Raw genomic sequence first — 23,336 nt, 5'->3', positions numbered from 1 at the left:
TCATAGCTGTGCTGTTGCTCCTGCCCCCCCCCCCCCCCCCCAAGGATTGTCCTGGTTCTAGCTTGAGCAGCTGTCAGAGGCGCAGCAGGTCACATGCGCATGGCTTTGTGCACTCCCATCCTTGAGTTCAGGGCTGTCCCCCCCCCCCCCCCCTGCGACCCACCCCCCCCCCCCCCCCCCCCACACACACACACACATGCCCTCTCACATCCCCTGGCCTTTACTGCTGTTTTAGGCATTCTGGACCTCTAACACCCACCATCTGCATTTCTGTGTCTGGAGTCTTCCTCTCTAGAGTGGCCAAATGTTTAGGGAAATTCATCGCCTCCCTCCCAGCAGCCCTAATGGATGACTGACAGGATGGGCATGCAAACCATCCCCTTTGGGTGGAATGTCTCTGCGGTGTGTTCTGTTTCCCAGATTGCCCCAGCCGACTAAGCACCTCCTCCTGTCTCACAGCCTACTGGTGTTTCCTGGGATCCCCAGAACTAAGACCTCTGCCTCAGCGGCTCAGGAACCGCTGAATGTTCCTGAGCATTCATAAGCCTGAATGTTCCCAGCTGTTCCATAGCTAGGTGAGACAGGCTCTGGCTGAGTGCAGTGAAGTCAGCAGGAGGGACCATGGGCTTCAGGCCCCGCCTCGCCCTGCCCCTGCGCCCCCCTCACTGGTGAAGCTGACTGAAGAGGTGGAGTGTCCCAGGCACAGGTGCGGGCCTGAAAAGGAGCCAGAGCATTCCTCCTGCTCCCACTAACTGGATTACCACTGGCCAGACGAGTTGACTAGTTATGTTAGGTATTGAATTGACTAGTGTAACTCCTGTTTTGAAAATGGAGAATCTGAAATGAATTGTTCTGTGAGTGTGTAGAGAAAATCACCTCCACTTGGGTCTGTGGCCCCCAAGAGGAACAGCAGGATCCCACCCTGGTTTACCTAGGGCTCAGAAAGTCACCGCCCCCCCCCTCCCCTCCTACGCCACACCCCGCTCACCTCCCTACCAAGTCCAGCTTTTGTGACTTGAGTAGAACACAATCAAGAAACAGAATTTGTTTTTGTTTTTTATTGTTCTATTTTGGTGACAAGGGATATCCCTGGTGGAAACTGGATCTGTAAGAGAAACAAGAACAGAGCCGTTAGCTTACACAGCACTTCATGACCCCAGAACGCTGGTGGCGCTCCAGCGTTACAGCCTCATCGACGAGAGTTCACAGCAAAGGTCCACCTGTGGAAAAGAAATTATTTAGGATTCTAATTCCTTCCATTTCTGCATCCACTCTTCCTTTTGTCCAAACACAGCCACAGCAGACTTGTTTTTCCCTTCAGGCTCTAAGGAGTTTATGCAAAGTACCAGGTGCTTATGCAAACTACCAGGCTCTCGCTCTTGGCTCTCGCTCTCATTCTCTCTCTCTCTCTCTCTCTCTCTCTCTCTCTCTCTCTCTCTCTCTCTCCCTCCCTCCCTCCCTCCCTCCCTCCCTCCCTCCCTCCCTCTCCCTTTCATAGCTTAGTGGTGCTGGCACTTTCCATTTCCTCCTCCCACCCTAGGGCTCCCAACAGCTAAGAGGAAGTCTCGCTCCCCAAAAGCTAGCCCATGGTGGGATTTTTACTATGAGCAGCAGTGCCCAGAGAGAGCTGGGAAGCAGCCTCTTGCTTTAGTGACTCATCCTTCACTGGTGAGATGCTGAGAGAGAGGCACACCAAACTTTAGGAAAGAAAATTCTAGAAGTATCTTTTCCCAGAGAGTAGACGTTGCCACTGTCATCAGATGGTGTTTCATTGTCTGGACTGAGAAGGACACCACACTGCCTGTTTCCCTTCCTGAGGGTCTGCTCCCCCTCCCCCCACACACTGACTCTCCTGCCCTCAGGGTGGTTTTCAGTGGCTAAGCCAACAGGTCTCCAGCCTCTTATTAAGCCAACAGCTCTGAGCACTGAGGTTCATCTCTCACCAGCTACCATATCACCTTTTAAAACACTCTGGCCTGTTCCCAATCCACTCTCGTTTATTTCCTGGTAGGGGTTCCATTTAATTTGGCTGCTTTGCCCAGCCTTGTCCTGGACAGAAGCAATCCCTGCCCCAGGCAGGGGAACAGACTGGGGATGGATCTAATCCCGCCATGATAATTCAGTCCCTATTAATTTGCTTAAGAAGGGGCATGAAACACAATTCAGGGGCATGTCACCCCAATGAGAGGGCAAGTATGCTGAGGAAAGGGTCTCCTGAAAAGAGTTTCTTAACTCAGGAAGAGACACAAGACTCTGGCTGGGTGGCTTGGTTAGTTGGAGCATCACCCAGGTTGTAGGTTCAATTCCCTGTCAGGGCACATACCTAGGTTGTGAGTTTGTTCTTCCATTGGGGTGTGTATGGGAGGCAAGTGATCAATGTTTTTCTCTCACACTGCTGTTTTCTAAAAATTTGTTTGCCTCCCCCCCCCCCCCATCAATAAAAACATATCCTTGGTTAAGGAAATAAATAAACAAACAAAATAAATAAATAATATCTATCTATCTATCTATCTATCTATCTATTTATTTTAAAGAAAGAGACATAAGGAGGAGGTAGCCTTTTCCCTGTTTCTGGCTGTCAGGATATGAGGCTGTGATTCTGGAAGCTTCTCCAGCCGCCTGCCCACAGGAGGGACTAGCCTGCCCTCCGAGGAGGGTGTCAGAGACTAAAGCTGGAAAAGTCCCTTCCCGGCTTTCTGACAACACTGCTGACTTTAGGGAGCCCTGACTCTTCCCAGCTGTTCCATAGCTAGGTGAGACAGTCTCCTTATTGCCATTCTGAATTTGGTTTTCTGAAATTTCCACCAAGTAAATTCATAATCCACTTATCAGATCACTCTTAAAATGCCTCTGGCATTTGGAAACCTTCCAATTCCCTAGTTCTGGAACCTGCCCCAGAATACAATACTGAACCTTGAAGGAGAATATGACCCAAGCCTGCCTGCCCCTTCAACCCTACCGGAACTCACACTGGTGGGCTCTGCTATAAGGAGACTCTTGAACAAGCATGCCAAACTCAAAGGCTAACACAGCCAAATAAACAAGGTCAAGTTTATGTGAGCCACAACAAAATTCAAAAGCTTCAATTTTCATAGAAACGTAGGTTTATTTAGAAAATTGTAGTATATAAAAAAGAACAAGAGCGACAATAAAATTAATGTTTTCTACCTGAAATACTTGGCACCTCTTCTCTGCTACTATCTTCCCTACTTCGGGGGAAATCTTGTTCACAGTGATTAGTTTCAAAACTGACCCAAGGTGAATGCCGGTAGTTCTGGATCTGACAGGAGACTTATTTCCTTTCATAATTGTAAATAACTGCTCACACCATTATTTTGGCTGGGCAGCAAAAATACTCATTGTGGGCCCCATGTGGCCCACTGGCAGAGAGTTTGACATGCTTGCTCTAGAGCAAAGCACTTTAGCTCAAGTGCAGTCCTCACATGGTCACTGGCCACCATCCACCCATCTCCTGTGACCAGGCCTTGCACACCTGCACATTCCTTCCTTTAATCCTCACCACCATTGCCCTGGAACTACTCATTCTTCTCCCCCTTCAGAAATGACACTGACTCACAGAAGTTAAGCTGCGAGGCCCCTAACACCCAGCTACCAGGTAGCCCAGTTCTGATAGAACCTAAAGCTCTGTCTCCAAAGCCAGTGTCTTTCCAACCACCAGTACCTTCACCCTAGAGCTGGCCAGCTCACTCTAAGCATCTTTTCTCATACTCCTGGAAATCTCAAGAGCAGGGCACAGCGGCTTTTCTTATTTAGAGCTAAGGAAACTGAGGCTCCCAGATGCTGTGTGTTTTGTGAAGCTTAAAGTGCTTCTTCTCTCCCATGAATATGCCCCTTGATCAGGCAGCAGAGCCCTGGAGCAGATGCTGAGCTCTCACTGGAGTTTATTTTCTGGGTTGGTCTTTTGAGGTACTCTGAGCATCTGCTCCACCGTGGGCCCTACGGTGGCTACTCCCTGTCCACTCCTGTGGCTGACAGAAGTCTAGGAGTGGTTGAAAGGCTGCCATTATCCCCTTACTGTCCCCGCCCCCCCCATCACTTATGAGGCATTCACTGTGGGTGGACTTGACAATGGGGACAATGTGGGTGCTCCCCTTTCTGGGCTGGTGCATTCTTTATTTAGCTCCTGTGAGTTGTGAATGTTGGCTGCTAAGGACTCAGAGCTGCCTCTTTCCCCAGAGGCTTGTCCTCAGCCAAATGGGAGCTCTTCTCCACAAAGATTTAACTCCCCACCCTCACCCCTATTGCCAATGGTGGAATGACAAAGGGGCACAAAAAGCCTGCTCTTGCTTCAAGGTGAGACCAGGTCTATGGTATAATTCATGCTTGACAGCCCCCGTGGGATCAGGCTGGACTTCAGCTGACATGGTCCTGGCTCTGTTCCTTCCTTTGATCTCTCTTGCCTCCCTCCCTCTCTTTTTCTCTTTCAATAAATCCTGTGTTCTCGCATCCCTGACTCAGGCTCTGCTTCTAGGAAGCCCAGCCTAGAAGAGGGGAGGATTGAAGATGCTGTGTGAGGCCTACTCTCAAGGATCTTGCAGTACCCTTGTAGAGATAGGTCACAAACATGTGCAATGACCCTCCACAACACAGGATGGACCAGGCTGGAGAAGACCGTGATTAACCAGGGGGGAGAATTCACTGGAGGTACAGTGCGGGAGGAAGGTTTTATGGAAGAAATAGGGCTAGGTCATGGAGAATAGGTAGGACTTGAAATGTAGGGCTAGGTCAAGGGAGAAAGCTTTCTAGGCAGGAAGAAAGTTCCAAGGAAAGGCCCCAAGATGGGCAAGAGCCTCTGCCCTCACCTCCTCCTGTCTGCTCTCTGTGACTAGGGAAACCACCCAGGTCAGTGGGAGTTTGGGGAACTCGGTCTTGACAATCCCAATAATGGATCTATCATTGGCAGGGCTGCTGGAGAGAGCCATGCCAGGCCACCCTGAGCCCAGGAAGGACTCACACAGTCAACAAAAGAGGCTGGGGGGCATGGTCTACTGGTAACAACCTTCTCACTTCAGAGAAGGGACAGAAACCCCACTGGCCCTGCGAGGAGGGCTGGCCACTCAGGGGGCCTGAGGACCACTTCTGCAAAGAGCAGTGGGCACCGAGGGGGTCCACACACCTGCTGGACCGCGAGCCTGGGGGTTTGTTCACAGGAGTTCAATGACGCAGTAGGCAGTTGCTAGAGCCCCCAGAGCCACAGCTGCAGTCCCGAGAACCTGGAGCACGGGAATTACGATGACTGGTGTGCTTCCTTGCCGGTCCTCTGCAAAGCAAAGCAGAAAGCCCATAGGTTGGGGGAAGTTGGGCTTTAGTGCCTTTTTATGGGAAAGGGAAGATTGTGGGGTTCCCTCAGGATTGCAGGAATACCCACCTGCCCCTATCCACCCTCCTCTCAAGGGGACACAACTCTCCCATTCCTTCCAATAAAACCTACCCCAGGACCCCAGGACCCCAGGACATGTAGACCTGCCCAGGACACCAGCTCCCCAGGGCATTCAGAAAGCCAAGCTACAAAGGTGGTCCAGACCCCCATATGCCAAGCCCTGGGCTAAACAGGTCTCCTCCAACCTCAAAGTCTCCTCCAACCTCAAGACAACCCTGTGAAGGAGGTTCTACCAGATAGCTCCATTTGGGGGACACATATTACACCTGAAGAAACACATATCACACCCACCACGAAGGCAAGGAAAATATATGAGTATGATACTAATTGTGAGGATGGCTTTCACCAAATGCAGTATCCGTTTGGGTAAAAATCCTATTCAACTAGTGGCTCTTATTTAACATGAGTGTGCATTTCAAGCCAAGAGCCAACATTCCAATCCTCTGAGAAATGAAATGATTTTGGAAGCAGGTGCTAAACATTTGAACAGAATATGTCTTAACCCTGACCAACCTGGACCCATGCCCCTTGCCCCTCACTTCCCTAATTCTGAGCCTTGCTTTTGCCTTTTCCTCCATCTAGAGTGCTCTCCCTTTATAATAAGTCATAGAAGATCCTAAGGTCCTTTAAGACTCAGCTCAGATGTGATTGACGCTGCGCAGTCTGCCTGGACTCCAGGTTAGGAGTGAACACTTTTCCTGAAGCTCTTTGAACGTCTCCTATGGGACACAGAACACCTGGCTCACACCTTAGTTTTTCAAATGGACGTGTCTTAGCTTACCGTGCAGGCTGCACAATTTTTAAGGGTAAAGTTCCCTGTTCTAGTTTCTCTCCTAGTACCTAGATTCCTGTGCAGATTAATTTTTCCTACTTATTGGTTTTAAAGTGATTTGAGAAGGTGGGGGAGGATGGGTGAATGGGAGGTAATCAATCAAAGACCTTGTATGCGTATAGGCATACATAACTCATGGACACAGGCAATAGGGTGCTGAAGGCCTGGGAGGGGGGGCAGGGACTGGGACAGGCCAGAGGGGACCAATGGGAGGGGGGGGGGGGCAGAGAAGATACATGTAATACTTTTAACAAAAAAAGAATTATTTTAAAAAATTAAAGACATATGGCCGAGACCGGTTTGGCTCAATGGATAGAGCATCGGCTCGGGGACTGAAAGGTCCCGGGTTCGATTCCGGTCAAGGGCATGTGCCTTGGTTGCGGGCATATCCCCAGTGGGGGGTGTGCAAGAGGCGGCTGATCGATGACTCTCTCTCATCGATGTTTCTAACTCTCTATCTCTCTCCCTTCCTCTCTGTACAAAATCAATAAAATATATATTTTTTAAAAAATTAAAGACATATGAACCCATGGCACAACGTGGCGCCCTTTGGACAGAAGTATTAAGTGTGTTGGAAGACAGTTAATGAGTCCCTTCCTTGACAGGGACTTACCAGGTTATAGAGTATTTTTAGCTCTAGGCATGCTCTTCCAACACACCTGGGTATCTGTTTGTGTTCTTCATAGGTTTGTTTCAAGGGTGGACAGGAGGGGGGATCTGGTGGGGGAGGGGCTGGGAAGAGGAGCAGGGGGAAGGTGGAGGGTGGGTGGGCTCTGTTCCTAGGTCAGGGGTATCAGATTGTCAGGTGTAAGACCTCTTCCGTGGACACTTGTGAGACCCTGGGTACAGGCGGAGCTGCTTTGGACCCAGAGCTGGGGATGGGAGGAAGCTCCTTTCCCAGCCCTGGCACCGCTGGAAAAGGTTCCACCCGGTGGTATCTAGGAAGAGGCAAAGAAGGGCAGAACTTCCATGTTGCTGTGGGTGGGGGGCTGCTCTGCCATGGACAGAGCAACCTGGGGGCATTGTTCCCTGTTGGGGTTGTAGAAATAGCCGGAGACCCTCTGCACGGGGTGGAGGTCTTGCTATTACCCAGGGGGCACGTGGGTTACACTCAGTATCTGTGACTCCGCTCCAGGGGAAATTCACATGCAGGTAAAGAACCTAAAGCGCTCAGCTGTGGCGTGGCCACAGACGGAGGCCGACGGCCTAACAGAGCATTTCATCCCAAAGCTCTGAGTGACAAGGCATTTCTGAAGGGCTGTGAGGGGGTGAGCTCTGAGAAAGGAGGGTGCCTTTGGGGAAAAGAGGAATGAAGCCCTCGAAGAAGCAATTCTTGGGAAGGAAGAAAATCGGCACCTCTCTGTGCAGGTGGGATGCCCTGGGGGGATGGGTCTGCTCTGAAAGGGCTGGTGCCAAACCTTAGGCTGTGGCCACCCGGAGGGGGAGGCGTTCCTTTGGCCTAGGATTCCCAGGCGGAATAACACAAGACTACAAAACGATCTGGGGGAGAGCCTGGCCCTTGGGAACTGTACGACCTGAGGGCCCAGCCCTCCATGAGCTCCAGAACCTGTAGAAGGTGAGGAGGCTTGGGAATTCTCTGCCTGGCACGGTCATCCAGGCCTGAGGCAGAAGGACATCGAAGATGCGGCTGTGGCACAGGCCCAGACGACGCCAGCAAGCAGAGCTGCCGGGGCAAGTGGTACAGGAACAGAAGGGGCTCGCCTGAGTCGGAGGCCCTGGGTGGACAGAAAAAGAGAAAGATAAGGGACCCACCAGCCTGCAGGAGGGGGTAGGGGAGAGCCTCAAAGACACAGAAACAAACTGTGTGGGGAAACGGGTTGCATTTCAGACTGCTGCTACCTGGGGGTAAATAATGATGCAACGGTGCTCCACGCTTCACATCATTATCCATCCCATTTAATTATCCAAGTGGAATATTGTTATTCTCGGTTTACAAATGAGGAAACTGAGGTACAAATTGAGAGTACATAGATTGGAGAAGTGAGCCTCAATTCAGGATTTCTTGATTCAGGGCTCTCGCCACGGAATTCTTAGGAAGTGGTGGCAGCAGGCGACAGGCAGCACTCGATTCCTGCACCTGGAGTTGCCACGTCCCATTTCTGTGGGCTCCCTGGTTCATCCAGAAGGCAGCCGCTGCTCCAGTTTACAGTCCTTGGGATACTTTCCCAAACTCATCTACATTTCTGTTTCCCCGTGTGCGGAGGATCCTCACGGAACTCCGAGATAGTGCCCTCTGCTGTTTAAAATGACCTCTGCCTCATTTCCTCCTCTTGCAGCCACCTTCGTCCTGGCTTCCTGACGGAACTGTGGGTTCTTCCAACCAAAGCTCCGTGAAGGCAGTGGTCAACCTTGGAACACGCAGCACACTTCCTGCTTAGAGCTCCCCATGACGGATACTTTTTCTGGACCGGAGAAGGAAGAGATTCTAAAGGCAAGATGTTATCGTTCTTCTGTTTTTAGTTAAAAAAAATTTTTTGTGGACTTCTAATTCCCATACCATAAAATTCACCCCTTTAACGTGTTCAATGGTTTTCAGAATATAAACAAAGGTGCGCAACCATGATTGCTACCTCATTCCACACTGTTTTCTTTTCCCACTTAAGAAACTCCGGACCCATTAGCAGCCACTGCCTGTTCCCCACTCTCCCCAGGTTCTGGCCATAGATTTGCCTATACTGGACATTTCAGAAATGGAAGCATACAACATGTGGGCTTTCTTATGGACTGGCTTTTTTTTACTTGGCCTAATGTTTTTGAGGTCCATCCATGTTGCAGCATGTATCAGCATATCATCTCTTTTTATTGCCAAATAGTATTTCATAGCACATCTGTACCACCTGCTGTTTATCCATTCGTTAGTTGATGGACATTGAGTTGTCTTTTTTTGGCTATTGTGAGTAATGCTGCTGTGAACATTCATGTACAAGTTTTCTGTAGAACATATGTTTTGTTTTTACACTTAAACCAGGAATTTATTTTTGTGTGTGTGGGAAACTCTAAGAATCCCAGTTACAACCAAAAAAATAATATTAAAAGTTTGGCTAGGAGCTAAAGGCTTAATTTTCCATTAACTTTGAAGTGGTAGAACATATATATACTTTTTAATTCTCTTGGGTATATACCCAGGAGGGGGATTGCTGAATCTTTTTAAGAAAAAAAAAATATGTATATATATTTATATATATATATATATATATTTATTTATTGATTTCAGAGAGGAAGGGTGAGGGAGAGATAGAAACATCAATGATGAGAGAGAGTCATTGATTGGCTGCCTCCTGCATGCCCCCTTACTGGGGACTGAGCCCACAACCTGGGCATATGTCTGTGGCCAGAATTGAACCTGGGACCCTTCGAGGCTCCATCCACTGAGCCAAACCGGTTTCGGCAGGATTGCTGAATCTTAAGGTAACTTCGTGGTTAACCCTTCAAGGAACTGCCAGACTTTTCCATCACAGCAGCACCATTTTACATTCCCTTCAGCAGTGTGTGCTGCTTCTGACTTCTCCATAGCCTCACCAACACTTGTCATTGTCCATTTTTTTTTAATTATAGTCATTCTAGTGGAAGACTTGTCTTTTATTGAACTACAATATTTTCTGCACATAAAAAATTTGGATTTTAGAATATGGCATCTTTTATGTAAAGGCCCTCATCCCTTATTGCCAACATTCCTTCCTATTCTGGCTCAAAGGGAAACAATGTCTTTGACAGAAGGAGAGTAGGTGGTCATTGTAAGCACTGAAGAGCCACCACCAGTGCCTGGATAAATTGGCTGGTAGCAGCACATGAAATTGTGGATAGATGAGTGTCTCAGATTTGTATTTATCTAAATGCAATACATTGCACCAGGTTTCCCATTTAATGAAATGCAGTTTCTTTTACAATACTTTGGAGCAATAAACAGAACTCCTCATGGGGTGAGTCACATGTACTCATTAAAAGGTTTGGGAATGTAAAACTGCATTCTACAGATATCCGTTCTAAAAGGTCACAATTCAGAAATGTTTAGTTCAGCGGGTGATGATCATAACATTTACATGTAGTGTAGCTCTCAAAACCATTTCAGATGTTAAGAATGGATTGATTCCTAGCCTCAGAAATATGTCACAGAGATACCTTGGATATACACATGCCTCTTATTTATGTCCACATGATCTCAGAGGGATATGCTGTGGCCTGGGGAGTGTGGTCTGGTCAGGACCACGGAGCTTTAGGCTCTGGCTCATGGATCCAGGAGAAGCTCAGAGAAGGGTATGCTTCCTCCAAGGGAGGCGACCAGACCTCAGGGGATCAGAAAATTAGGGCTGCAGTTAAGAGCGAGAATTCTGGAGTCAGACGAGGCTGGGGTTCTCCCCTCAGTGCTTCTAGTGCCTACTTGAGAGTGAATTGCTTGATTTCTTTGGGCCTCAGTTTCCCGTCTATAACATGGAGATGATGCTAGTATGTTCTTTAAGAGTTGTTAAATGAGAAAATTAACACAGATGGCTGAGCTGAATGCTGGGTACACCGTTGGTTAGCTATTACCATTATTAGTAGTAGTAGTTTTAACCAGCCCACCCCCTGAACTCCACTTGAATTTCCTCTACACAATCCAATGTTCATTCAGACTCTGGCTAACAAGAAGATGGGGGGCCACTTTTCCTAGATGGTCATTCCTTTGTCAGAGAGAGATAATTGCTAGAGTTTTTTAATGTTGAGGAGAGAAATCCACCTATGTCTTCCATAGGTAAGGTTGCCAGATTTAGCAAGTAAAAACAACGCATGACGCCCATGCAATATTTGAGACACACTTATTTAAAAATCATTTGTCGACCTGCATTTTACTGGAAACCTTACCCATGGGTCCTTAGTCAAACATCTCAGGACAACATGGAAAAAGTCCATTTATATCTTCCATTTGACAGGTTTCCTCCAAACCCTTCCACGAAATCTCAAACACCAAGTGGTTCTTGCCTCCCCCTTCTTCTCTCAGTCACCATCAGCCTGGACTTTCCTCTTTGGGTTAGAGTGTAGGTATCTTTTATAGCAAATGGAGATTGTCTGACGAGGACAATAAAGCAGTATGACCACTCCTAAATTTCATATCAATGCATCCTTGGGTTTTATTGTTGAGCAGCTACACGCACCCTGATTCCCAATGAGCACATATAACCATTGAGCCATGTGAAAAGTTAATATGGATGCGGGCTGCCTTCTTCCGTGAGACTCCACATAGAGAGAATGGCAATATCCAGGAATCCTGGTCTCTTGGGTAAAGACAAAACCCCAAATCCTCATACTCCACAGCACAGTTCCAGAATACACGTTAACCACGCAACCCTATCCAATAAGAACAGCTTCTGGGGTAACCCGGGATTCAGCAGCAGAAAGGCTAGTACTGATAAGCTAGAAATCTGCTCACCTGCTTTCTTGGATCCATGGGATATTTTTGTGCAAGTGTTCTGAGTGTCTTGGGGAGCTGGGAGGGCCCGGATCACGGGCCTCTCTACGATGGAGCCCAAACTGGGCTGCTGTGGGGTGGACCCTGAGGCGAGCTGCTGGGGGGTGAACTCAGGGCTCTGTTGCTGCTGCTGTGGGTTGGACCCAGAGATGGCTTGCTGTGGGGAGGACTCTGGGCAGGGCTGCTGGGGGGTGAACTCAGAGCTCCATTGCTGCGGTGGGGTGCATGATAAACTGTTCTGCTGCGGGGAGGACTCCACGCTGGACTGATGTGGGGTGGAGTCAGAGCTACAGTGCCGTGAGTTGGAGCCACGGCGTTTGGACTCTGGCTTCTTCTTTTTGCCCTTCTTCATGGTGGGTCTTCCTTACCTAAACGTGGCCCTACATGGAGCTGCCTAGTCTTCCGGCTCCCTGCTGGAGGGAGGCCCTGCCCTGGGGGAACACTCTGGCCTTGGGCTGGACCCAGGCACCACAAAGAAAGGTCACCCACACTCCTCCTGTGAGGTCACAAACACCAGGGTGGCTCCTATGGCAGTGCCCTGGGGACAGTCTTCTCTGCCTAGCCTGCTGTTCTCCCTCTTCCTTAGCTACTGGGATGGGCAGAAGGCAGGTGTCAGACCCCTCAAGAATCGGGGTTAAGCCTGGCCATGGGGCCTGTGACAACGTGGATCCCTACGATTCTGCGACTTGGAGTGCCTCCTTCAGGCACCTCTCTGCTGGTGTGTCCCGGGTCCCCTTAGAGCTATCCATTCACTCTAAGAACCAATGGCTCTGATTTCTCAACTCTGTCACTGGTTTCCACATAACAAAAAACTGAAAACCAAAACCCAACCCCCCCAAACGACTTCCCCATGCATACTGTGTTTTAGGTGACGTTACTGAAGATGTGGGGGTCCCTGGAAAGCCCACCGCCTCCTACCATCTCAGCTGTCCCCCCAGATTATTTTCATCGAGTAGCTTCCCCCTTCTTCCAAAACCTGCCTTCCCCTAATGTGGGAAGGGTCTTGGGGGAGGGGCGGTGTCATCCAACTTTGGCAAAGAACCCTTGCATTTGGCAAAAGAATTTCCCCTATAAACGTAACAGCAGTTTGGAAAACCACATCTTTCTCAAACTCATTACGCCAGTAGGCTACGTTTCAAACTCCAAACTCATCGGGTCAATTAGGAGACTATGAATCTTTCTCAAAGTTAAAAATGTGACTTTCCTTTTAGGATGGGAGAGAAGAAGAAAAAAACACATTTAAGAAAAGGACAACCTTAGGCTTCACATGTTGACTCCAACAGAAAATGTGTTCATATTAGAAGACTCTACTTCTGCCATTGATGCATCATGAGGTGGTGAGTAGTCTACTGTCAACTCCTTGAGTCTGGGGTGACACTCTTGCCCCAGGAGAAGGCTTAGAATAGACCTATGGAGGAGGAATCCCCACGCAAGGCCAGGTCTGATATGAACTGTGAAATGACGGGAAATATTTTAGAGATTCTAGAACCTGAAAAGACCTTGCTGATTCTCTTTCTGCAGAGGGGAAAATGGAGGTTAAAGGTTAAACTACCACACAGTGGAGGGGCATTGAAGGGGCTAAATTCCCGTTCAGAAATCTCTCTTTTCCTGACTCCAAAAGGCAACAGGGAGTCAGGTGATTATACAAGCCTTAAAGTCAACCCTTGAGTGAAAGGATTGAAGGGAAAAAAGGCATGAAAGATGAGAAGTGAAGGGAAGCACAGATCAATAAAGTTGGGCTGAATTTGATTGAGCCTGAGTGTGAGGAGATTCAGGGAGCCAGCGCGGCTACAAGAAAGAAGGTGGTAAATCCCTGAAGTCAAGAGCAATGGATCCCTCAGGGAAGTCTTCAGAATCAGAGAGACTGGAACCGGGTCAGGAACCCTGTCTGGATCCGGCAGACAGGTCACACCTCCTAAGGCATTTATCTCGGTAAAACTGGATTTTCAGGCACTGATGGGCTTTTGACTGAAGGCCTCAACCTGATGTGTGTGTTTTTGAGTTTTTTCTTAAATATGAGGAAGAAAGAGGGAGAGAGAAACATTAATCAGTTGCCTTTTGCATGCTTCCTACCGAGGATTGAGCCTGCAACCCAGGCCTGTGCTTTGAGCTACACAGGCCAGGGCTCAACCTGGTTTAAATCAGCCCTATTGACATTTGAGCCAGAAAAGTCTTTGTTGTGGGGCTGTCCTGTGCATTGTAGAAAGTTTAGCAGTGTCCCTGGTCTCTGCCCAGATGCTGGTAGCAACTACTGCTCCTTCCAAATGAAACCAAAAATATCTGCAGACGCTGGCAAATGTCAGTGTGTGTGTGTGTGTGTGTGTGTGTGTGTGTGTGACACAGAAAATTGCCCCTGATTGAGAACCACTGGTTTAAATTCATTAAATAGGTGCAAGAATGTCCTGTTAGGAATGAAAGAAGCATTTCATTTCACACCAAGGGGCCAAAAAAAGACGCAAAAACAGATTCTTGGTTCCCCAGGAGAGGAATGGAAGAAACACAGAGGGTCAAGCTTTGGGAGGAGCGAGAGTTTTTCTATGGCAGTGGAGAAAATAAGTGGGGGTTCTTTAAGAAGGGTAACCCGAAGATACAGGAGAGGGCACTTGCGGATTAATAGGTCCGGTTAGAAGGACTAGGAAGAATGGCGCCGCCATAGTTCTTTGCTGGAACATCTCCCATGCCCTCTGCCTTCTGGCTGGAGCACAATTTCCTAGCCTGAAGTCTGATTCCTCTATCACACAGTCATATCCCACTGTCCCAGGTTGATGCTACCCGCGTCTCGCTCTAGCCAATCACAAGCACCAGAAGTCTGGTGAACATGCCTCACTTCCCTGTGTTTGTGGAAGCCCTTCCCACTCCTTCCCACCCCTCTCTCTTCCCATCATGCAGATCTTTCTCAAGTGGACCCATCAACTCATCCCTCTCGGAGCCCAGATCTTGGATCACATTCTGCCTGGTGTCAGAATGGCTTCTACCCTTGTCTTCTCTTAAAGTCCATGCGCCTAGACTGTGAAGACCGAGAAGGCCAAAGTCCAGAGAAAGGGCTTGACGTAAGCTGCTTGGAGGCAAGAGTAGAAATCAGACAGAGAGAGCAGGAAACTGGTGACCGCAGGGTGGGTGTGGATGATGGGGGACAAGGCACCTCAAAGTCTGCATTCTTAAGGGACAGTTTTCAAAAGTGGTCTGGGTTTTCTGGTCTTGGCTGAAGATTACAGTTGGAACAGTCCATAGTCAGGGCTTTCCTGACGAGGCATGGCAGCCATGGGAAAATCTTGTGGACCATCTGGGAGAGTCAGAAGAATGAGTCTATCGTCAGCCTAAGTTAGGGGTGTCGAACCCAATCAGAGAAGGAGCCAAAATCTAAAATCCAGCCTAAATCGCGGGCCGAATGGTTTACTGAACAGTCATAAACTGTCATTGTGATGGAACGCAGCGGAGTGCAGTGATGACAGCGCGGTGTGGGCCACATTGCAAGGCCTGGCGGGACGGATTTGGCCCTCGGGCCTTGTGTTTGACACATGTGGCCTAAGTGGTTCTGGCCCTCGGGGTGGATCCGGGGCACCCAGGACAAGCATGCCAACATTTGTCCCGAGGCTAACACCTTAGAACTGGATGTTACCTCAGGCACCAACGGGCCTCAGTCCCCTATGTCAGGAGGGCAGCAGCTCCCGGAGGGGACCCCTAGCTTTGTTCTTCAGCGGGAGAGTGGCAGAGCCTCAAAGAACCTCGCTTTGGATGCCCTGCGCAGAGCACTTCCTTCTGCCCCACGGCTGCCCCAAGGGGCTTCTGGAGACAAAAGGCACTTGGTGCTCACTTAAGAGCCCACTGCCCTGAACCCTCTAAGGCTTAGACCCTCAGAGTAACCCTCTGAGGCCACAGATCCGGATTCCTCCGTAGGGAGGTTCCCAGGGGCTGTGAACAAGAATTGTGCAGCTCCTCTAAGACAGCACCTTCCCCAGAGGGCTGCTGTGAGCAGTCGAGGTGCGAAATGCTCAGCTCAGCGCCTGCCTCCCACGAGGCATGCTTTGATGGCAATTGTGGTTCCTTGGAGGAGACTGAAGGGCCCACCTAGCGAGGAACAAGTGGAAGTGGAGAGAAGAGAGGGCGGGTCTGGGGCCCGCAAACCCCCAGATCTGTGCTTTACGTGGGCTGATTCCCAGTAGTGAGCAAGGGAGCAAGGGGTCGGGTGCCTGGGTGTGTGAAAGTTATCCCGGGGAGCAGCCCTGGGGACAGGACTCTAGTTCATCTTCACCCACACGGTGTAAGTGGACGCGCCCGGGGAGGGGCCATCCCGTGAGGGACCTGTCTCCAGGACTGGGACCAGCAGGGTCCAGGCACAGGCCTCCCTCCGTGCTTGTCGAAGTGGACGGCTCCCCAACCAACGGAGCCAGCCACACAGGGTCTCCCTCTGCAGTGAAGTTTCTCCCGAATCCCCCGGGGTCCCAGCGGCGGCCGCCTGGCGCTCCCACCCCTCACCTTCGGGCTCCTCACCCTCTGTCTGAGTCTCTTGATCCATGAGGGTGACGCAGCCCCGCGCGGGGGCCTCGTGTGTTCCTCCGCGTGCTCCGTCGGCGGCGGCAGCGGCGGCGGCGGCGGCGGCGCGCTGGATGTCCAGGGTGCCCTCGGGGCGGCTGGGGCTGAACACCGCGGTGTGCACCTCCACGGCCGGGCTGTGCGGCCCGAAGGCGCTGCCGAGCAGGCTCTCCATGCGGCGGCGGGCCTCGGCCTCCTCCTCGCGCCGCGGCAGCACCACGATGCCCACCAGCGCGGCGGGCGGGCTGCGGTGCCGGGCGTGCACCCGCCGCAGGAGCAGCTGCAGCCGCGGCAGCTGCGAGCGCAGCGCGGACGCGCGGCAGAACACCAGCAGCAGCCGCGCGCCCGGCTCCCGCGGCAGCGGCGGCAGCGGCAGCTGGGGGTTCTGGCGCCCGGACGCCGCATCCTCCGCCGCCGCCCGGCTCCTGGGCGTCCCGGCCGAACCCTGGGGCGGCTTCTGGGCCGAGCGCTTGCACTTGGCGGCCCGGCCTTCGGTGTCGTCGGAGGAGCAGTCGCTGGGGCGCTTGAGACGCCGCCGCCAGGAGCAGTCGCTGGAGCTGCTGTGGCCGCCCGTGGCTCTGGTGGACGAGGGCTCCTGGGTGGGCCGGCTGGTCGGGCTCTGCTCCAGGATGTCCTGCAGGGTCAGGAAGCGCTCTTCCTGCGGCCAGAAATTGCCCATCAGCAGCACCTGGCCGTGGCCCTCGATGGCTTGGGTCGGAGCTTGCGGCTCAGGCTCGTCCTCCCCATCCTGCTCAGCACCAGCGGGCTGGGCCCCAGCCTCCATGTCCGGTCCGGCTCCCTTGTTCCTCTGAGCCCGGGGCCTCCGTTGGCCAAGGGGAGAGCTGCCCTTCCCTGGAGCATGTCACAATACCCCTGCACCCTACCCCTTCCTGTGGCCGCCGAGGGTCTCTGCCCGCTGTTCCTTGGACATCTTCCAACATAGGGAAGTTGCTGTGGGGCGCTGGCCTAATGCCGAGTGTGTGTAGTTTCTCGTCATTTGTATGTCCTCGGTGTCAAAAGGACAAACGCTTTTATCCTATGGATGGGGTGTCATGCCCAAGTCTCCAAGGAAGGCAGATTTTTGTGGAACCAGGACATTTAAAAAACAACAGTGGACTGGATGCTTGCTGCCCCTGGACCAGGTGACCAGTGGTGAGGAACAAAAGGCTGGTTCTGGATGGCTGCTGCTGGGAGACAGGCCCCACCCTCGCTCTCCCCCCCGCCCCCGCTCTCCCCGCCCCCCCGCTCCTCCCTCCCCCCCTCCCCCACCCCCCCCCCCCCCCCCCCCGCCCTCAGGGCGACCTGGGAGCCAGAGTCCTAGGCTGCTGTAAGCTGATGGGGCTGCCGGAGGTGGCTGGGGGCTCCCCTCTTCTCTGGGTATGCATTGGGAAACCAGTCTTTCCCTCCTGGGTTTCTCACTAACTACTCACACGGAACACATCATTGCTGACACTGCTGGGTGTCCTACAATTTAACTCAGTTGACACTGCCTACCTGGAGAAAGTGTCAGGTCCTTCAAGGTAAGGGCTCAGACTCACCAGACTGTCCTGCCTTCAGACACGAATCACAGGTCCACCTGTGGTTCTGACCCATCTGCTGCCCTTGGAGGTTCCCACCACCCCCTCCTCAGGGTTAATTTGCTAGAGTTCACTTCCTGTTTGCCAGATTCTTACAAAAGGGTGATAAAGGAAACAGATGAACAGCCAGATGGAAAAGACACGAAGGGCAAGATACGTGTGAAGGGTCTCGGAGCTTCCGTGTCCTCCCCAGGTACAACACTCTCCTGGCACCTATGTTCACCAAGCTGGAAGGTCTTCACACCCGTGCTATTGGGATTTAAATGGGGGTCTTCTCATGTAGGTGTGCTCAATTATTAACTCAATTTCCAGCCCCTCTCTGGGAAAAGGGGGTGGAGCTGAATATTCTAAGCTGCTCACCATGGCTTGGTCTTTCTGGTGACCAGCCCCCCCATTCAGGGGCCCACTCAGAGTCACCTCAAAAGACAGTGTCACAAAAGACACTCCTAGCACCCAGGAAATTCCAAGGGATTTAGAGCTCTGTGGCAGGAACCAGGATCAAAGACCAAATATTAGAGCAAAAGATGCTCCGAGAGCTCTTATCACTTAGGAAACCACAAGGGTTTCGGAGCTCTGTGGCAGGAACCGTGAGTTAGAGATCAATAATATATATATTGATCTCACAGGGTACCAGAGGCCCATCAAAGTGCCAGGAAAGATCTTCAGGAAAACTAAACAAAACATATTAAAATTCCTTATTTGCACAGCAGACGAGGTGAGCAGAGAGCCCTGGGGGGGTGGGGGGTGGGGTCAGAGTACCCAGGACAGCCCCCTTGACTGGGAACTCAATGGTAGGATGGTGGGGAAAATTTTTCCTTTTGTTAATTTTTTAAAAATGAGCATAACCAAATTTTTAAAAATTATTTTGAAAAGTATAAAAATCATAGACTCTGGAAAGCAAGGTGTCAACCAGAATCCTGCTATCTCTCCAGGAGCCTGGGAGAGGCCAGGAAAAGGGGGGAGGCCGTTATTGGCAAGAGATCATTAATTGGGGTCCTTCTCCGTGCGGGGCGTTTACATGTGTCATCTTTATTGCAGCCCAGCAATGAAGAGGGCACTGTCCCCAAGTTACAGATGCAGAAACCAAGGCTCAGAGAGGTCAAGTGACTTGTGCAAATTCAATGATTACGTGGTAGGTCTGGGATCTAAACCCAAGCCTGACTGGCTGTAAATTGTAGGTGGCTGCCTGGGCATAGTGAGTGCTACAGCACACTGAGGTGGGGCCCACCCTCTGTGAGAGCGGCTGCCGAGGCTGACCCTGAGTGCGATGGGGGGGGGGGGGGGGGAAGATGTATAAGGAAGGGGAAAGGTGGGGGCAGAAGACAGGACAAGTCTCTACCCCCTCCCGCCCCCTCCCTCCCGCCCCCAACTTGTTTTAGGCTTTTGGGTTGCAAAGCATTCTGGGTACACAGTTTTAAGGGCACAGTGAGTAAAGGTTGGGAATATTTGCTCAACCAAATGACTAACCTTTCCTTCCTTCTTTTGAAGGTTGGTAACTTCAGACTGAAAAAAAAAAATTTATAAAATTAAATGTTTTCCTAATAAAGAGACACTGAAAAGAAAAGACTTTGGAAGGAAGAGAGAGTAGTCTTGTTACCATTTCCAATCTCATAAAAGCTCTTATTTCCAGCTTTGAAAAGTCAGGAAGTTCCTGCTCAGATAAAAGGTTGAATCCGGAGGTTTGTGAACTGAGGAGGGAGAGGTGCATAGGTGGTCCCGTGGCCTCGTGCCTATTGGAGCAGCTTGCCCTTGTATCTGGTGGGTATAGTGTCATTCCACGAAAAATTTATTTGAGGAAAGGACTTTGCTGATTATGCTTGGAAAACTTCTGAATTAGACCAACCTAAGTATTGTTATGGGTACTTTTTATTTATTTTGAAAAATTATTTAAATAGGTAATATGTGTGCACGGCTCAGTAAAAAAAAAAAAAAAAAAAAAAAAAAAAAAAAAAAAAAAAAAAAAAAAAGACGTGGCTTCTGGTTTGCTCTCTTGGATCACTCTGTCTAGGGGTAGCCAGCTGCCCCATTGTGAGGACACTCAAGCAGCCCTTTGGACCGGTTGATATGCAAGGAACTGAAGCCTCCAGCTAACAGCCCCCGAGGGAGGGAGCCGTCTGAAAAGCTTTCAGCCTGAGCCAATCTTCCAAATGACTAGAGCCTGGGCCAATATCTTTACAACCGGAGGAAAGACACACTAAACTACTCAGCTATGCTGCTCACTAATTTGACCCAAATAAAGGTTGTGGGAATATTGTTTTATGCCACTAAGTTTTGGGGTAATTTGTTACATAGCAATAGATGACCGATATGATCACCATCTCTAATCTCTGTTCCACTTATTGGAGGAACTCCACTTCATAAAGAAATGGTCTCTGAGAATTAATATAATTACTCTAGGTCTGTGCTAAGTGGCATAATGGCCTCCCCCAAAGGTGCCCATGTCCTAATCTCTGCGACATGTGAATAGGTTACCTGGTAAAGGCGAACCTAGGTTTCCGGTGGAATTGTGGTTGCTAATCCCTGACCTTAAAATAGGGGGATTATTCTGGATTATCCAGGTAGGCCCAAATAACCACAAGGTACTTAAAAGGGAGGCAGAGGGAGATGTGATTATAGAAGGACTTCAGAGTGTTTGCTTTAAGGATAGGGCTAAGGGACCATGAGCTAAGGAATGTGAACAGCCTCTAGAAGCTGGAAAAGACGAACCGGGAAACTCTCTAAGTCAGTTGGGGCTGCTATAAAAAATACCATAAAGCCGAAACCGGTTTGGCTCAGTGGATAGAACGTTGGCCTGCAGACTGAAAGGTCCCAGGTTCGATTCTGGTCAAGGGCATGTATCTTGGTTGCGGGCACATCCCCAGTAGGGGGAGTGCAAGAGGCAGCTAATCAATGATCCTCTCATCGATGTTTCTAACTTGCTATCCCTCTCTCTTCCTCTCTGTAAAAAATCAATAAAATATTAAAAAAATACCATAAACTGCATGGCTTGGAAGCAATGGAAATTTATTTCTCACAGTTCTGAAGGCTGGGAAGTCCAAGGTCAAGGCCCTAGCAGATGTGGTGTCTGGTGAGGCCCTGCTTCGTGGATCTCAGATAGCCATCTTCTGGTTGTGTCCTCACCTGGTGGAAGGGACAAGGGCTCTCTCTGGAGTTCCTTTTATAAGGTCACTAATTTCATTCAGGAGGGCTCCACCCTCATGACCGAATCACCCCCAAGAGGGCCTACTTCTAAATACCATCCCATTGGGATTAGGTTCCATATGCCTGTGAGTTTTCAGAGACACAAACATTCAGTCTGCAGCACAAGTGAACTTTCCCCATGAGACTTCAGAAAGGAACACAGCTCTGCCAGCATGCTGATTTGAGCCTAGTGAGAACTGTGTCAGATTTCCAGCCCGCAGAACTGTAAAATGACAAAACCGTGTTGTCGTAAGCTGTTGTGTGGTAATTTGCAACTAGAAGAAACTACCCAAGGTCATAGAGCCAGAAAGGGCAAAACAAGAATTCAAGTCTGACCTGCATCCCCCCTCCCCCCCATCCCACTTAGGCTCCCAGATAGTGGAGAGAGACTCATCTTTTCTGCTGTGGAAGGAGCTCAGGACTTTGACGACTAAACGAAGTGAGAGAAGTGAGTGGGAAGTGTGGGGAGTTGTGTTACTTTGGGGAGAGAGCAGATAGGCCAATCTGGCTGCTCAGGAGCCTGTGGTTAGGACACAGGTCAGATCTGGTAAACTGAGTAAACAGGGAGGCCATTAGGCTGCAAAGCGTGGAGGCTGTGTAAGCTAACCACAGTCTGTGCCTGTAAATGCCTCAGGGTTACAAGATCAGAACGGACAACCAATCACAACTAGCCAAGTAGGCTTGAAGTTGTAGTCAATTAAATATTTTCCTTCCTTTGCTTCAGCACCACCTCCGTGTCTTTCACCTGGCTCCTAGGAGCTGAGCGCTTCCAGTTTTGGGCTGCCCAATTCGAGTTGATTTTTTGCTCAAATAAACTCTTAAAAGTTTTAATATGCCTTAGTGTATCTTTTAACAGATCCCAACCATGCTGCACCATCTCCCCCAAAGTGGACAGTCACACCCTTTCTCTTGTGGAAAACCATCTCTCACTTGGTCACTTGGTCAACGTGTATTTTTGTCAGTGATGTCCAAGCGTTGAGCAGGTTCTCTGAGGATGTAAAGGTGACGGATCCAAGGGGAAATTTCTTGTCCAGGCAGAGGTTGCCATCTAGCGGAGAAGACGCAGACTAATCCTCACACTATCCTGCTCACCGGTCCCATTTTGCTGCAGCTGAGCAGTGGAGGCCATGGAGCTAATGTGTCAGGAGTACCAGGGAAGGCCTTGGATCCACAGTCTGATTCCTGAGCTGGCTCCAGAGTGCTTCTCAGAGCAAAGCCCACCGTGTTGCTCTCTGGTGTAGCAGAATTCAGACCTGTACCTGCTACACATGCTACATACAAGGCCTGCAGCAAGGGTGGAGGAAAGGGAGCCGCTGGTGCAGTGCTGGGAACCAGAGAAATAACAGGGCAGCTTGTGCTAATAAATAAATAATTAACTAATTAAGAAACGATGACGGTCTGCAGATGTCAAAGTCTTACTTATGCCAGCATAGAAAACTGGGCTATAAAAGGACATATGATGTCATAAAAAGGTGTTATGGGATATTGTTAAATGGAAAAACTGGGTTGCAAAAACAGTCTATTTTACAGAGTCCTCTCTTTTGGTAAATAATGTACATTCAGGGATAATTTTTTAAAAACTGTAAACACACTTCAATATGTTAATCAGAATGCTAGGTTTTGGCTACAGATTTGTCAGAAACAGAACAAAAAATACAGAACATAAGTTAGATTTGAATTTAAGATAAACTGTGAATAATTTTTTTAACTATACTTTTTTAAAAATTTATTTCAGAGAGGAAGGGAGAGGGAGGGAGAAAGAGAAACATCAATGATGAGAGAGAACTATTGATTGGCTACCTCTTGCATGCTCCCTACTGGGGATCGAGCCCACAACCCGGGCATGTGCCCTTGGCCAGAATCGAACCTGAGACCCTTCAGTCTGCAGATAGATGCTCTATTCACTGAGCCAAACTAGCAAGGGCAACCTTGAATAATTTTTGAGAACAAGCATGTCCCATGAAATTATTCATTGTTTATCTAAAATCTAAATTTAACTTGATACCTTGTGTTTCATCTAGCAATCTGATATGGGAATTTTTCTTTTCGCTTACCTGTATTTTTTTAATGATACTTTTGTACAATACTTTAATTTTTAAAATTTATTTTGCATTTACAGTTGACATACAATATTACATGTTATTTTCAGGTGTACCCATAGTGATTAGACATTTACAGACCTTAGGAAGTTGTCATAGCACTAAGTCTAGTGCCCATTTGAACCACACATAGTTATTACAATATTATTAACTGCACAATATTTTTTTAAAAATTTAATATATATATATATTATTGATTTTTTACAGAGAGGAAGGGAGAGGTATAGAGAGTTAGAAGCATCCATGAGAA

The 23,336-nt window shown here is 49.5% G+C and overlaps 1 protein-coding gene across 1 annotated transcript; it reads right to left on the bottom strand.

Moving 5' to 3' along the window:
- Nucleotides 1–988: 988 nt before the first annotated feature.
- Nucleotides 989–17,324, bottom strand: SPATA3 (spermatogenesis associated 3). Its single transcript, XM_036421453.2, is given in 5 exon segments — nt 989–1,105; nt 5,138–5,281; nt 7,801–7,969; nt 16,189–17,044; nt 17,046–17,324. Coding segments are annotated over 4 exon segments (1,257 nt in total). The 5' UTR covers nt 17,172–17,324; the 3' UTR covers nt 989–1,105; nt 5,138–5,175.
- Between the last annotated feature and the right edge of the window lie 6,012 nt (nt 17,325–23,336).

The sequence above is a fragment of the Pipistrellus kuhlii genome, unplaced genomic scaffold (assembly GCF_014108245.1).
Source record: "Pipistrellus kuhlii isolate mPipKuh1 unplaced genomic scaffold, mPipKuh1.p scaffold_m20_p_7, whole genome shotgun sequence".
NCBI lineage: Eukaryota > Metazoa > Chordata > Mammalia > Chiroptera > Vespertilionidae > Pipistrellus > Pipistrellus kuhlii.
The sequence above is the reverse complement of the archived record's forward strand: the minus strand, read 5'-3'. Positions and strand labels throughout refer to the sequence as shown.